Source organism: Phalacrocorax aristotelis, chromosome 7, assembly GCF_949628215.1.
Source record: "Phalacrocorax aristotelis chromosome 7, bGulAri2.1, whole genome shotgun sequence".
Classification (NCBI taxonomy): domain Eukaryota; kingdom Metazoa; phylum Chordata; class Aves; order Suliformes; family Phalacrocoracidae; genus Phalacrocorax; species Phalacrocorax aristotelis.
The window spans coordinates 51,258,113-51,273,873 of NC_134282.1; the positions used below are offsets into that span (position 1 = coordinate 51,258,113).

Below are 15,761 nucleotides of genomic sequence, written 5' to 3' on the forward strand. Positions count from 1 at the left end.
TCGTGTATGTGCCTACTGGAGCAGCAGTAATATTTGGCAGTACTAGTGGAGCCTTCACATTACTTCAGGCCTGAAGAATATTTATGCTTTCTTAGATTACAATTTTTTAAGAAGTGTTTACTCCGAGTTTGTGCTGCTTCACAGCTTTCCAATGCTCTGACTGCAACAATAGCAACAGAACTAGCCACAGGTTTTGAGTGAAAGGTTTGCCTTTTCCAAGGGAAATCACTTTTTATTTCAATCTTAGTCAAATTTTGGAAATGTTTTTCCTCATCATTTGGGATGAAACACCAACAAAAAGCCTGTTTGGCCAGCTCCAATAGTAAGTTCAAAAATAGAGCTGTTAACATGATACGTAGTAGCATTGATAGCAAAGACCATTTCCTTTTTGTGTAATATTACAAGAAACCCAACACTGAAAATGTTTTGAATGAATTGACCCTTTTTTGCACTTCATAACACTTCTTACATATGAGGTCATCCTACTTTCTTCCTTTAAGGCAGAAAAATATTATTTCCTGAGGTGACAATGAACATAATCAAGTTCTCTACAGTTTTGCCAGAGCTGGTAAGGAGCCCAGATTACAAATATCAGAAGTCTTGGCTTTTTAACCACACACACTGAATCGGAGCACAAAACATGCTGATTGTGCTCTTTTAACCATTAGCAACATGTCCTTTCAGAGTCAGATCTAAGAAATGGGATCTTTCATGGGGAGAACAGTTGGGGGTTGTCGCTTAACTTCATCTCTGGTAGCAGTAATCTGTGTTTATTAGTTCAGAGTTTCTGGTTTCCAGAACTGCTGATGACCAGTTTATTGAGCCAGTGTAAGTTTGTGTGAGAGAAGCTGTGTGCAGCTGGGCTGGAACAAGCCTTTGAGAAGGTGGTGACTTGATATCGTGCTGTGGAGACTCAGTGGGCTTAAAGCTTCTGCATTTCGTGTTTCTCTGTTGGATTTTGTGGAAGGAAGTTTATGCTAAGATAATTACACTGTGACAGTTGAATATCATCTTTGTTCCTCATGGGTCATACAATGAATAGCTTATGTTTTTGTACTCTTTGGTATGTGTTTTATCAGTCTCAGTAAAACTTACACTGAATTTTAGAGAGAAGCTAATTATTTTGTTTTTGTTTTGCAAGAAGCCCTTCTTCTGTTCCTTAAATGCTTCTTGCCAAGGCATGATTCTTTTCTTAAATTAGCAAAATGCAGTGCAGTTAAAAATTTACTTTGTACATGTATGGGGAAGTTCAGGAAAATATTTGGGCTCATGTACCATGTGCTTGAATGTATAATTTAAACCTGCCATAGCTAGTCCAGCTGTTCTCATACAATGTTTTCTAAGATCTGCCACTAATACTAGTTTATTTTATTTTTTTGTTTTAAACTAAGCTATAATATTTGCCTATTTCAGTTTTACACTGTGGAACAAAAGCAGTTTAAAACTTCGGGGTCGTTCTGCAATATCAGGATGACCACAGCTGTCTGGAACACTTGTACAGCAGCTTTGTATGTCACACAACTATATCATTGTGTTTGCTTGATTCCTTAAGGGGGGGTAAAAAAAAAAAAAACCACAAAACCAAAAAAACCCCAGAGAAACCCCACACTTTCATACCTGCCTTGGTTGCTTTGCATTATGTTCTGACAAAAGTCAGTACTTTTCTCCCATCAGTTAGTTAACGCGTATCAAAGCTGCACATTCTCAGTTACTGAAGGCACAATACGGCACGTTGGCAAACATGTTGGAAAAATTTCCAGTAATTTTGGCTAAGTCTTAGAGGAAGTGGAAAGTAACAGATTAACTCAAAAGGCTACATCTTCCCTTAGATGATCTGGAAAACAAGACTTAACACCAGAAGGTACTTGCAGTGAGCATTAAATAGCAAAACTTCAAATGTAATGTTCTTTTGCCTCTGGTTGTAGTAAGAAAGTTTGTGTTCTGTATTTATTAGCCTGAGCTGCAGAAACTCTTAATTTGATTCTAAACAAGCTTGGGTATCACAGCAGAGAAACAAAACTCTCTTCATGTTGCACAAATATATTTGGTATCACTATGGTATTCCCCCCCTTATCTTCAGAGTTAAGAAAATAGCTCAGGGAGGGTGAGTTATTTACATTAACCGGAGAAGTACCAAATTTTAGCTACAGAGAATCTTGAGGGTGGAGTCAGCACTTGTTTATGGAGTTCGGCTTTCCTGTGTCCCCACAGAGTGATTCCCAGTAGTCACAGTCCTCCTTGTTTTCCCTTGAGCAAGGGCCTGTTATCGTGTCTCACTCTGTAGCCTGTGAGAAAGCTGAAGCTGGGCTGTCTTGCGTAGGCTTCGCCTGGCCGTGTGAACAGATTACAGCATTCCACTTGTTAGTATGAGCCACGGAGCAGAAATGTTTTACTGTTATGTTACTGGGCAATGATAAAGTTGGTAGGCTTTTTATGGTTAGGTCCTCAAAGTGGCAGTTCGTGTTTTAGTGATAAGGAGACAGAGCTTTGGATATCAGACCCAGACTTACTATCTGTAACAGTGAACTGTGGCTTAAATCCTTCTACAATGACAGGAACCCCATCTGGAGTGAAGGTTTCCAGAATCTTAAACGGGAGATACTGAGGCATTTTCCTTCCTCATGAGTCAAAGCAGAGTTAACCCCATTGTTATCAAAAACAAAAATAACCAGTCACCAAGAGGAAGGATGCGTTTTTATATTTAACTGAATCTCTTCCCTTATATTAGAACTTTGAGTATAATTTTCAGACAGACCCGGGAGGATAAATTGGCAGCATTACACTTTAAAACAATCCAGTCAAAGCTTTTGAATATTGAAAGGAGCACTAATGGAACTCCCATGCTGCAATATTTAAAATTGCTCTAATATTTTTCTCAAAGGAGGTGAACTAGACAGTACGTGTATTTCTTGTAAGATCTTTCTTTATAGTATCTAAATCCAGCTTGTAGTCGTGTCTTGGGCACTGCATATGCATGTTGACGCTGAGCACCGTGTAAAGACATATTTGGATTCTATTTACAGAATTCTGTGGGTTGCAGGGGTTAAGTGTAATCCAGATTATACAGTGTTAACATTTTCCCTGCTGATATCAAAGTGTAGAAGACTGGCAGGCTGACTTGTTAGGAAGGGCTGGGAGAGGGATAACAGGCTCCGACCTTGAGAGGCCGAACAGCCGGCCCTTGTATGGCCAAGTCCATATACGTGTCCAGCTGATTGGTTAGAGGAGCAGGATCAGTGCTGTGACAGGTGTTGGAGGAAGCTACACCTGTTTTCCCCATATGCTGATTTAGTGATTACATATTTGTGGGAGTTCCAGATACTGTGTGGGATACGGGGAGCAAGCCAAGAAACTTGAGAAGGAATTACAGCTTATGGTGACCTGTGATATTAAAGAATTTCAGACGGCGTAATAGAATTTTCAAGGACTGCTTTAAAACTGAAGTAGGGATAGTCAATATTTGGCATGTATATGAACAGTGAGAAAGTCACGTGTACTTTATATTGTACTGAAAGTTGGTAGGTAGCACTTCAAGAAAAAATGCTGACAAATACTGTAGTCTAAACAAAAACAGTTGTTTTTTTAAAATCAGAAATGTGTATTATGGAAACAGTTTCTGTAGGAAAGCAAATGCTATTTTTTTGTGGTGCTGAGAGTGTCAGGGTGCGGTCTTCAAATCTTCAGGGTTTTTAGTGTAAAATTCATAGAATATAAATAATTTATCTCCAAAAGAAAAAACACAACTCCCCTCATGCATGTATAATTCTTCTGCTGTCTTATGTACTGCTAATGTGTACCTATTTAAAGATTTACATTGCTTTCCTTTTGAAACTTTTTTAAAACATTAAAGATATTTCCATAGGTAGGATCTTAATTCTTGAATTTTTATAAATGAGAACTTGCAAAGGTAAGATTTCTGATTGTGCAATAGGGTGAAAAAGAAAAACAACAAGGAATACCAGTATCTTAAAATTTGGCCACAAGACCCATAGTTTCACATCCTTTCTTTCAGCAGCTTATTTATAATGCCTAGATTGCAGACAAGTTTGGGTTCTTTTCCAGGGCATGTTGATGTGAGCTCTCCATCAGAAAATAGGAAGTAGTCCAGTAAAGCAGTTGCATCAAGTTAGTCTAAAGGAGTCTGAAAAAACTTAAATTTAGCAAATTAAGTCACTTTAGAGAGGGATTATGTAATTTCTTTTTATAATTTTTTGCAGTTCTTGTTATCGTGCGGGATGACAGAAGTGCAGGAAGAGCCTGCCTTTATAAATGGCTGAGACCAAGTGTTACATATATTGATGTACTGCATTTGTTGAATGCGATCAAAAAATCTAGTCACTGTGTTTCTCAAAGTTCAACTGTATGCTCTTTAAAATGTGAATATTAAAAGTGAGGTGCCAAAATCAATTTATTAAAAATCCAGTAAACTGGCTTTTAATTACCAACGATGACATTAACTCCTTTGCCATAGGCTTGAATGTTCCTTGTATGCCAGGCTACTTTATCAGCCAGTATCTGAAAAGGGTTTTGCATGAAACGCTGGAGAGGTGAAGTGGGTGTAGGTTAAAGTTACCCATGAGATGGCACCTGGGAGAGTTGGTGCCTCTAAATGAACCTTTTCTGTTTGTGTACTATGCCACTACTTTGAAAGAGTAAGCCTGTCTGTTGAACAGTGAGTTTTGTCTGTGAAAGTTTCATGTAGTTTCAGTGGCTCTGAATGATTCAGTAGTATTCGAAACTTCTTGGCAAGTTAGTATGATTTGTATGTGAATTTTCCAATTGTATTTCAGACCTTAAGAAAGAAAGGCCTTAATGGTTGTGAGAGCCCTGATGCTGACGATTACTTTGAGCACAGTCCACTATCGGAGGACAGATTCAGCAAACTAAATGAAGATAGTGATTTTATTTTCAAGCGAGGCCCTGTAAGTACTTTTATTTTATCTCTACTTTTTATTTGTTGATCCTTTTTATTAACTTCATTATTTAGGCTCTGAACAAGAAGGAACACAGAGGGTGCGACAGCCCGGACCCTGACACTTCATATGTGCTCACACCACATACAGAAGAAAAATATAAAAAAATTAATGAAGAGTTTGATAATATGATGCGGAATCATAAAATCGCAGTGAGTACTAAAGTATGGTTTGTGCTTCTCTTACGTGCATGAGAATTTTCACAGTGTTTGCTTACCACTGAATACCACTGCAAAGATGAGGATGTAATGGTTTGAGAAAGGAATATATATTTTTGAGGAAAAATGAGGTGCCAATACTTGATCTTGTTAAAATTAATTTTACCATAAAGAATAAGATGATTTATCTCTAGCTTCTCTTCGCACTCACAGTTTCTCATACCTTGTGAACATGCTGTAACATTTCTAAATTTCAGGAGCCTAGCTGTATTGCCTAATCCCACCTAAAATATTTCTATAAAGATAGATTTTGTTGTGGGATGTAGGATAGTTGATTTGCATCTTGTAGCGCTTTGTCTGTTGATCAAGATTTTACAGTATGTTACAAACAGGCAAATGGATTAACTTTTTCATCAAATCAGTGGAATTTATGTTGCTGAAGACTGGATGTAGAAAGGTGTTTAGATGTTTAAAGCTAAAGTCTGGTACACAATGGGGGGTCTCAAAAGATTGGTGTCTTACTCCTATTGAAATTCTAATAGATACTTCCTTGGACACTGAAAGATCTTTGAAAATGTCCCGAGTGCCTAACCCATTTGCAGCCATGGGTCGCTTAATTGCATTAGAGCGCTATGATCTACCCTATAGTGTGAACGGAGGAACATTTTTCATTTCAGTGTTATCTAATTCAAAAGTGAAATTGTCATTGTCTGAACCCCATATATTTACTGGGCAGATTATTCATGTTCTCCTCAGTTTCAAATACCCACTTCAATCTTGGGGTCTAAGGCAAAAAGGTTTAGTGGAGAAGAAATCTTCCCAGAGAATTACTGGGCTCCAGAACTCAATAAGTTTGGTGATAACACGAGTGTAAATTTTGTGTGTTTTTGACGGAGGTGTACATGGCATTTGATTTCCATCTGCAAAAAACAATTACTGTTGAGTATTACAGGGGAAGTATTTTCTAAGAAAACTAATACAGGGCTCTGCTACAGCCTTTGAATTTTTTAACATTGCAAATCTTGTAGCAATTACAGTAAATGGACTGGCGAGGTTTATCAGCACAGACCCTGGGGTAATTGAGTAGTGCGTCCCCACATGACTTGCTGATACTAGAAATTATTTCATTGTTCAGAGCAATGAGGCCATCTCTGGGGACTTAACAGCAAAGGGACGGTCATGACACCCAGCATCACTTCTTTTAGCAAGTTCTTTATACTTGAATAAATCCAATATCTTTTGTTCCTTCTTTGTTTTGAAGCTTTTGATATCCAACATTTCTGTGTTGTGAGACATCTTCAGGCCTCATCTCTCAGTATAATACAGATAAATTGCTCTCCCTTGATGTTCTGTGGTCCTCATGAACAGCCTAACTTGTCTGTGTGGACATCAGTGTAAATAAACAAGGCAACGCTGGTTTTTACCTCTATATTTCTGTATTTATAGCTTAAATTGAACCTGTTATGGTTCTATTCCCAGTACTTGTGGGTCTGTATAAGAACATAGTTTCTTTTGTTCTAGTGCACTCATTACTGTCAAAGGATAGGAATGAGGCAAAGCGTGAAGAATTCAGTCATAACTAAATGAGTACCATAGATGGGCAGAGGCAGCCTTTATTGTAAGGTGTGGGGGGAAGCTGTCATTTATTAGCGCTATATTGAGAAACCTAAAGAAAAAATGTTTCAACTGCTTCTAGCATTGTTTTAAGCATACTTTTCAGGTATTTCAAGCTTAGTTGGAGTTACTTGACAGTGTGCTGTTTAAAAACAATGGGGTTTTTTTTGTAGATACTAAATAGTTTCTTGAAGTAGTTTCCCGTGAAAACAAATTCCAGTACAGCTTGTCATTAGTTAGATACTGTGAATGATTTGCTAGCATTATGTCTCTATGCTTCATTACTTTTTCCTACCATCTGTGCCAAAAATTGATAATTATTCTTAGGAATGCTTCAGTAGGGACTTTCACTAGTAAGAGATTTTGGGGTTTTTAAGAAAATGTATTATGCTTTTTTAATATAGTTATTATTGTATTTCTAATATTATCAAAACTGTACAAGTATCATTCTAAGTAAATTTTAAGCTGCACATGACAAAAGTGCATCTTTTTAAGTATACTTGCTAGGTCTTGAATGTTTGAAATCTGATTTGACCTCTCAATCAAAACTATTACATCTCTATTTTTGTCAATAAATACTACTGCCTTTTCTACCCTTGAATTGTACCTGTTGTGGTTTTGGTTCCAGTAATTATGAGAGTTGTGAAAGAAAATAGTCCCTTTTGTTTCAGAAACTCATCACTGTCAAAGGATAGGAATGAGACAAAGGCCGAAGAAGTTAGTCATAACCAAATGAGCACCATAGATGGGCAGGCATCTAAGCTTTTGATTCAAACAGTTGTTGAATAACAAACATATATCCTGCAGAAAAATAGTTGCCTTTTAAATAATGCTATAAAATTAAAATTTAGAAAAATGGGATTTGCAAAAAAGCAAGATGAAATGGTTATTCAAGCAGGGTTTTGTGGAACACAGCTCAGAATAATGACCACTGAAATGTTTAAATTCAAATTACTGAACTTAGCGACTTCCTAAAGATATCTTTACTTTTTTTTAGTCTGAAAAAGAAAGTTTTGGAGATTAGTAGCAATATTTTGGCAAGGTTATTAACAGAAAATGTTATTACTAACTTTTTCTTTTTTGTGTAATAACTGACTATTTTGATATGCATGTTTATGCTTACGTTTTGAAGGTGCACCCGTTCATTGATTTGTAGACGTTTAGCTTGTCATTGTTTTGTAATAATCCTAATTAACTGATAAATCTGTTGTATTTCCAAGCTTGTGAATTCATATGAATATCTTCAATATTTTGTATTTGAATTGCCAGTATTTTAGATGTTTATGAGTAATTCTTTTGGAACTGTATTTATATGATGGATAAGAGTTTACCACCATACTCTGCAACAAATGGATGTTTTAAAATTGTATATTTAATAGAGTTTAAAAACTAACATAATTAACTTTTTTAAATCTGAGTAATTCTTGGCAAACTTTAATATGTATTTTTATAATGCGCTATTTCTGCAAACATAGTTAATGCTAATGTTGTTGTCTTGTGTGTATTCCTTGTTGTCTTTCCTCCAGCCTGGCTTGCCTGCTCAGAACTTCTCGATGTCGGTTACAGTTCCAGTGTCCAATCCCAACACTTTAACCTACAGTAACCCAGGGAGTTCCCTTGTATCCCCATCACTGGCAGCCAGTTCATCATTAACGGACACGACCATGCTCTCCCCACCTCAGACCACCCTTCATCGGAACGTATCGCCTGGGGCACCTCAGAGACCACCGAGTACTGGCAACGCAGGTAAGATTTCAATACTTTTGTGCTCTCCTTTTATAACCTCTTTTTTTTTTTTTTGTTAAACCCCACCCCCCTGCCCTCCCCCACCAAACAAACAAAAAAGCAACAAGTTCTTAATGGTGTTGGTGCATTTTCTTTTTTTAATGGCTTACATTTCAAAGTACAAAATGATATGATACTGTAATGACAGCAAGTTAGTTTAATGCTCTGGCTTACTTCTACTAGGTGGCATGCTGGGGACAACTGACCTCACAGTGCCAAATGGAGCTGGTACCAGTCCAGTTGGTAAGTGTAGTGTCACATCTTTGTTGAAAAAAGTATTGTGGTTTTAGTTTCACAGTTACTCAAAAGCATTTTTTTACTTGGACTCCTTTGAAAAAGTGGTTGTGGAAGAACAAAGGTCATAATTTTCTTAGAGCCTGTATAATTGTCAAGTCTTGTAAATTCTTATCAGGCATTAAACTTTTTACTGCCATGCCCTTTCCACTTCAGTAATATTAGTATTTTTCATTTTAGTGGTTTTCAGTAGCAGCACGCTGCTCTTGCTTTTGTGTTTCTCTGCAGGTGTAATTACACCACTCTAAAGAGATCTTTTGTTTGCCAAATTTCTTACTTTGTTTGAAATTCACCACACTTACTAAAGTATTGTGCTAAAGACAACTCAGTTGTGTTCTCAACTTCAGTATTCGCAAGACCTGGATGTTTGATACTGGTTGAGGTGCCAGTCAAAATGAAGAAAATACAGACTGTATTGTTTGTATTGTCATATGTGTATCTTGCTAATTATTTTCTAGCTGTTATACAAAGAAAGCAATAAATCTTGGAAGCTGATAGCTAGGTTCTGTCTTAATTTTGGAAGGTGATCAGAATTTCTTTCAAAAACAAATTAGAAATCTTGCCAAAAATCAAATTCACCATATTTTTTGGTCTTCGGTAAAAAGATGTAGAACCATTTTCGTTGGAAAAGACCCTTAAGATCATCGAGTCCAACTATAAACCTAACACTGCCAAGTCCACCCCTAAACCATATCCCTAAGCACCACATCTATGTGTCTTTTAATTACCTCCAGGGATGGTGACTCAGCCACTTCCCTGGGAAAGCATACAGCATATTGCAGGGAAAGACTAGCACTTTCCCTGCTTTTTCATTTAAATAATATTTTGTTTCCCTTAAATAAAATTTAGTACTCTTGGTAGAGGGCAGGCAGCCACTGAAATTTATCATGCTGCAGAAAGACAGAATAAACAACAGTTCACCCACTTCCTTCATGTTCCTTCCATTCCTTGAGATGTCTTGGTAACTGGAGGTCAGTTTTGGAAATACACATAACTCTCCTTGGTATGTGTTCATAGCAAGAGAAGCAACTGTTGACCTTTTAGTATTTGCCTACTGGCTACTTAGTGTGGCAACTGGGAAAAAGTTCTTTGAAGATAAAGTCAGGCAATTGAATTCATGAATAAAAAATGCTGCAACTATAAGTCTGAAAGCACAAGATTGACTTTCCACTCTTCATCCATTCTTTGGCTATGTGCAGCAAAGGTATGAAATATTGAAGTGTGGTTTCCATCAGGTAAGCAAGATTTTAAATGGAAGAAACTTCCTCAGTTGAAAAAAGCTGACTATTTTTGGAAACAGTGGAGGTCAGATGTTGATTTCCATAGTATTTCTCAAATCAAACTAAATAAGTTTATTATCAAGCCATTTCAGGCCTCTTTTCCAAAATCAGGCTTTAGTAACAGCAGCCTCAGATTTAAGGCTACATCTCTCAATAAGCAAATAAAACAGTTGTTTGCAACACTTGCTATAGAATATTAAAATGTAGAAATACCCAGTTACAGCAGCTTGGTGAACATATTTAATGCAGTAAAATGTTTTCCTTCTTGCATTTATTAATAGTTTATGTGAAAAGTCAAAATGCATCGCTTATCTCTTACTTTCCAGAACATTGCACCCAAAATGCTATACATATACCCACTCATTTCTAGAAAGACTTTTCATGCAAGTAAGAGCTGTGGCTATACAAGAACAGTGGAACATCTATAAGAAGTACCTCTAGCAAAAATCAAATACCTAGTTAACACCAGAATGCTAAGCCACAAAGTGCCCTAAGTTGTCAGAGCTGCACTTTGTCCTAGGATATGGCATGGCTTCTTTTGAATACTGTCAGGTGCACAGTAGTCTTCTCAACTGCAAACCCAAATCAAGAAACCATGCATAACCAGATGGAGTAAATCTGCTAACTTTTCAATTTGAGCCTGACAGCTGCCATTGAAGTGTGTATATTAGGTTAATTTTGTCTGCAGAGAACAATGGGTTTAGTTTCTTGCTACATTTATTGTAGAATTCAATTAAAATATTTTCTTCTTTTAGTTTTCAAGCTTTTCTTTTAAACTTCTCAGGAATGGAGGATTCTCCTATGGATATAGTTGTGAAAAGTCATGTGTCAAATTTGCAGCTCACAATTTATAGGAGAGATGTCAAAGGTAAAGATGGAGTGCTGGCATACTCATATTCCCAGATAGCCTCTTACAGACAAAGGAAAAACCCAAGTCTTACTCGACACTATGAAGTTTCGAGCATTTGAGATTTTCTTTTCATTTCATTGAAATTTACACCTTAACCTTTACTTGCTTTTTACGAAAAGATAATCTTGCATAGCTGGGACCCAGTTCAGAGAAAGATGTTGCATAAAATGGCTCATATTTAGTTCATGAATCTTCTCAAGTCCTGTGTAACTTGATTGGAATAGATGTGATTTGCTTTAGCAGTCAATCTGCCAACTTAACAGTTTTTCTGTGGAAAATAACTTCAAGTAAAAATATCTGCATGTTGTAGCAAAGATTGGTAGGTGTTTTTTTGTCTAGAACAGAAAATTTTGTGATCACTTTATAATACTGAGAGCTTATTTCACATGCAGCTGTCATAACTCTGAAAAAGCTTTTTTTATTTTGTAACATTTTAAAGATTTTACCCACCACATAAAAAACATTTGCTGAAAATTTTTACTTAGCAAGTATATCAGTTTTGAGAGGGGAAACATGTCCGGCATTATAACGGTGTTTGCTTTTGAGCTAATTTATTTCTTCTGCTAATTAGATCAAATGTTTTGGAGCTAGAATTTTCATGATACTGTTGCCCATGGTCAGTGTTAAACCCTCTTCAGTTCGTGATGGGCATCTAATAGACTTCAAGAATCTCGTATCACCAGGATGCGTACAACTCGCTGTTTGTTGGCATCATCATCATGGCTTGAACCCATGCTGCACGTCTGTGTTAACTCCTTTCCAAAGACTGTGGATTCTAATTAGGCAGAGTATAGCCTCACTTGCTCTGAGAACCCAAATACAGGGGGGTTTCTTTGACTTTGAACTGAAAGTACTTGATGGATGGATCACCTTCAAATTTGTCATGAGGTCCGCTTCACTGCGTTCCAGTAGGTTCATCCACCTTGAATCATCCAGAGGTTGCCCACGAAGTGCACTTCCAGTGAAGGTGTCCCATCTTGAGGACTCTGAGATTCAGAAGGGCTCAAAAGACGTACCACTGTTACCCAATCTCTACTTTTTCTTCCATACCTTTCATGTATGGCATTGAGCTAGAACCATGCAAAGGACCTGAGCTGGCTGTCATTGCCAAGGCTGCATGAAAACCATTAACCCTGAGACCTTTGAACTAAAATGAGTTCCCTGACTTCTTCCCAGTCCCAGGTGATTTTGAAGAAATTGTTGTAAGTGATGGCTCTTTATTATCTTCCAAGGACACAATATTATCTGTCTATACATTTCTTTGTCAGTGAAGTAGTCCTTCTGGCCGGTAATGCAGATTATGGACCCAGTTAATCTTCTGGGAAATTATCTTTCCTGTTATAATTGTATCATCGGGAGAATGGATAAGATCTAGTAGTCTAGAGTACTGAATTTCTCCTCTTTGTTCCAGAGCTGCATCTTCTCTGAATGTCCTTGCTAATATTCAGGTTCTGAGAATTTGAAGTAATTTTAAGAATACAGAATTTCTTTGGGATAGAGCTGAAGAATATCCCTGCTTGAAAAACTGTCTTGTGAGCTATTGGTGTCTATTAAGAGCCAATCTAGATCATGTGTGATCTTTTATCCTGGCCTCGGGAAGGATTAAGCAGAGGTGCAACTGACAGCTTGCACGCACCTGTAAACTGCTTGTATATTGCCAGAAAGGGATCAAGATAGACAACTGAAAGGCCCCACCTGTAAATGGTTCCCTTTGTCTTGAGGGCTCGGCTGTTTGGGAGAGCTTTTTCTGCCTGTCTGTGGATAAGAGAATCTTTCAGCTTGGTCTTTCACAAGTCTGAGTTAAGTGGTTAATATGCTGCAGTTCTTAAGAGTACACCAGAAGGCTTCAATAACAAAACAGCTTTCTGTGCATATCTTTCTATTCATATTGATTTGTTTATTAAATGACATAGCCCAACAAGAAGTATCCGACTAACTCTGGAAAAGCGTACCTCTTGCAAATTTTGCTCAAAACTGGACTGATATCAGCCTCTTCCTTAAGAAAACAGACTTTTTTGCTCTCTCCACCCTGACACTCAAACTCACCAGCCTGTATCATCTGCATCAGCTAAAAAGCATGGCACAGTTGTTGTAGACGTCCACCTTAGGAAAGCAGCCATAAACCTTGAGCATATTCCTACTTCAGGTTATGTGTTACTGGTGGCATTTCTTATCTGCTGTACTTTGTCTTCTGCATGACAGGTAGTATCTGCCTCAGGCAGTCTTTCACTAGACAGCATCTCTTCCTAGCTTCTATTGAATGTGGTTTGAGTTAAGAACATGTGTTCAGCTGGTGCTAAACGCAGCAGACAAAGGTTCTTGCTCCGTAATGTCAATGGTGTTGGCATAATGTTTTGCCTTGCTCTGATCTATAAGATTATGCAGGTAAATACAACAGTCAGTGTTTCACCCTTTTCCAAGGAAGAAAGAAGTTGAAGGATCCCTGAAGAACACTGAGAGCAGCCTATTTACTCTTGCGGTTTCCAAGTTCCACTGAAAGTGGACTGCCGACCAGCTGTTTCACAGGGTGCAAGCTCAACCCTTTTCCTTTGCTAGATGCTGTCAGCACGTAACAGTTTGATCCATCTATCATCCTCTGGTTAGATCAGCTCACAAGAAGTGACTAGCTGAAATGAGCATGGAAAACATGCTGGTAGAAGAAAGCATTTGAGGTGGTTTGTTTTAGTGGCTTTTTTTGTTTGGGGTTTTTTGGTTTTCTGTAATGGTAGCGATCTCTCCTTGGAAGCTACCCATCCACGTGTGATTAGTTCAGCCCCTGAAGTACCTTAGATTTTAGTTGAGATTTCATATATTGTTATGTGTGTTCATTATCTTACCATAATTTCTGATTTACTGAGAGGTACAAGACAGTTCTAGTTAGAATTTGCCACGTGTATAACAAATTATTAATCTTCTGGCTGGATTAAAGTATTGCAGCATATCTGTTTTGTGTGATGTTGCAAAATTCAGGTACATTCACCTTGCGCAGGATACACTACCACATTTGGTCAGATGTTCTAAACATATCACTTCTGTTGTCCTTTCTTTGCCATTCTTTACCTTGCTTTGTATACATACAGAGAAATCAACAAGTTTGGAAAGTTGAACTCTGATTTCATTAGCTATAAACTGTCTAGTTGACAAAAGACCTAAAAGGCTTCCAATTGCCACTTCTAATGTTTCACACAAAGTTTAATAACGTTCAGATACAAAAGCAGTATGCCTTTGTTTCAGGTTTGCTGCTGCATTCTGAATAACAGCTCTGGTCTTGAAGAAGGCCCATTTAAATTCTAAACATTCTTGAAAATTGTCTCTCCTTTTATGTAGCTTTAGGCAAAAAAAAAAAATTTCCAGTAACCTGGGAAATGTGTTTTTTTTTTTTAGTTTTGCAACACGAGTAAGCATTCCCTTGACACTTGGTCATGCGTGGTTTGTTGCTGTGTCTCAATATCTGAAGTACTGCCTTAGAATTATAACTCTTACATGTTAGACATGTTTCAAAATATTATAATACTGTCAAAGGTATATTTTAATTCTAATCATAGTGTTATCTGACGTATTGATTTGTAAAGGTAAGCGGAAATGCATTTTGGCTTCCTTGAGATGTTATAGTAAATTCTATCCAATGCTAGCAGAGAGACTGTAGGCATTTTTGAAAGACGGTAGAATTGGCAGCGACTTCTGTGCAAGGATGGACATGGTATGAATGGCATATGCTGTGGGTTTTTTTTTATTTCCCCTTAAAGCTCTCATTAAAAAAGTAAATAAATTGAACAACCGATGCACGTAGAAATGCTATTGTTACGTTTGCTTGCAATATGTCTGTGTCCCCTGTCCCATTCCACCCAAGGTCCTACATGAAAATGTTTTACTTCAATAGGTTTTTATCTGGTCTTCTAGATGTGTAGTGAACCGATGGCTTATTGCAAACATGATTTTCAATTTACTTCTAATTATGTGACATTTGTTGGGTTGTATGATGTAATTTGAGGCATAAATATTTCTTTACTATGGTTCTTATTTTTGCTTAATCTTAGATTGTTTAGCTGCTTGCTTACAATTATTTTCCAGAACCGTGTATAACTGTTCAGTTTCTCCAAAGGTGAACCACAAAAAAAGATTAATGGCGTCAATGACTGTAATTTATTCCTTGAGTAGCAATAAGTACACGGAGTACTTTTCAGCCACGTGTGTTCATTGTTTCAGCTGATGTGATTTATATAGTGAAATATGAGCCTGGCTCATGTAATTGAATGCTACATCTTGGGCTGCAGGGCAATAAATGAGATTAAGCTATATTATGTTTCTGAAGGCAGAATATACAGCTGTTGAAATGGATGGGTTTTAACATTTAGCTTCAGAAAAGAAGTTACTTCAAGTAAACATTTTCTGACTAAAATACAAGTAGGCTAATATACACGGGCAATGTTTGTTGTCATAAAATCTAATTAAATTATGATTCATATAATTGAGAGCTTATCTCTGCATTGGGGTCTGTTTTCCAAAGAACTGTTTCGAACATGTTTTCATAGTCTGTTTTAAAGCATTAACTAAAACTCTTCCAATGGAGGTAGAAACAGTACTCTTATTTTACACTTTTATAGGATTTTATATTCTGTTTCCATTTTTCAGTTTGATAATGTTTTTTTTTAATATAAAGTAATTGTCTTTGGGGAAGATCTATAGTGGGTGGGGTAGATAAAATTTGTGTGTCATACAAAATAGTAAATAGAGTTTATGGGGTTAT

General features: G+C 37.1%; 1 protein-coding gene across 19 annotated transcripts in view; it reads left to right on the forward strand.

Moving 5' to 3' along the window:
* MEF2A (myocyte enhancer factor 2A) overlaps positions 1 to 15,761 on the forward strand; it is a 90,749-nt gene that overhangs the window by 58,483 nt on the left and 16,505 nt on the right. For 6 of the 19 annotated variants that reach the window (XM_075100664.1, XM_075100668.1, XM_075100673.1 and 3 more), the window contains exons 4-6: positions 4,791 to 4,922; positions 8,272 to 8,491; positions 8,714 to 8,773. In XM_075100664.1, coding sequence (XP_074956765.1) covers positions 4,791 to 4,922; positions 8,272 to 8,491; positions 8,714 to 8,773 — 412 coding nt within the window. Of the gene's footprint in view, positions 1 to 4,790; positions 4,923 to 4,987; positions 5,138 to 8,271; positions 8,492 to 8,713; positions 8,774 to 15,761 lie in introns of all 19 variants that reach the window. The other 13 variants (XM_075100663.1, XM_075100667.1, XM_075100670.1 and 10 more) reach the window with 4 other exon arrangements.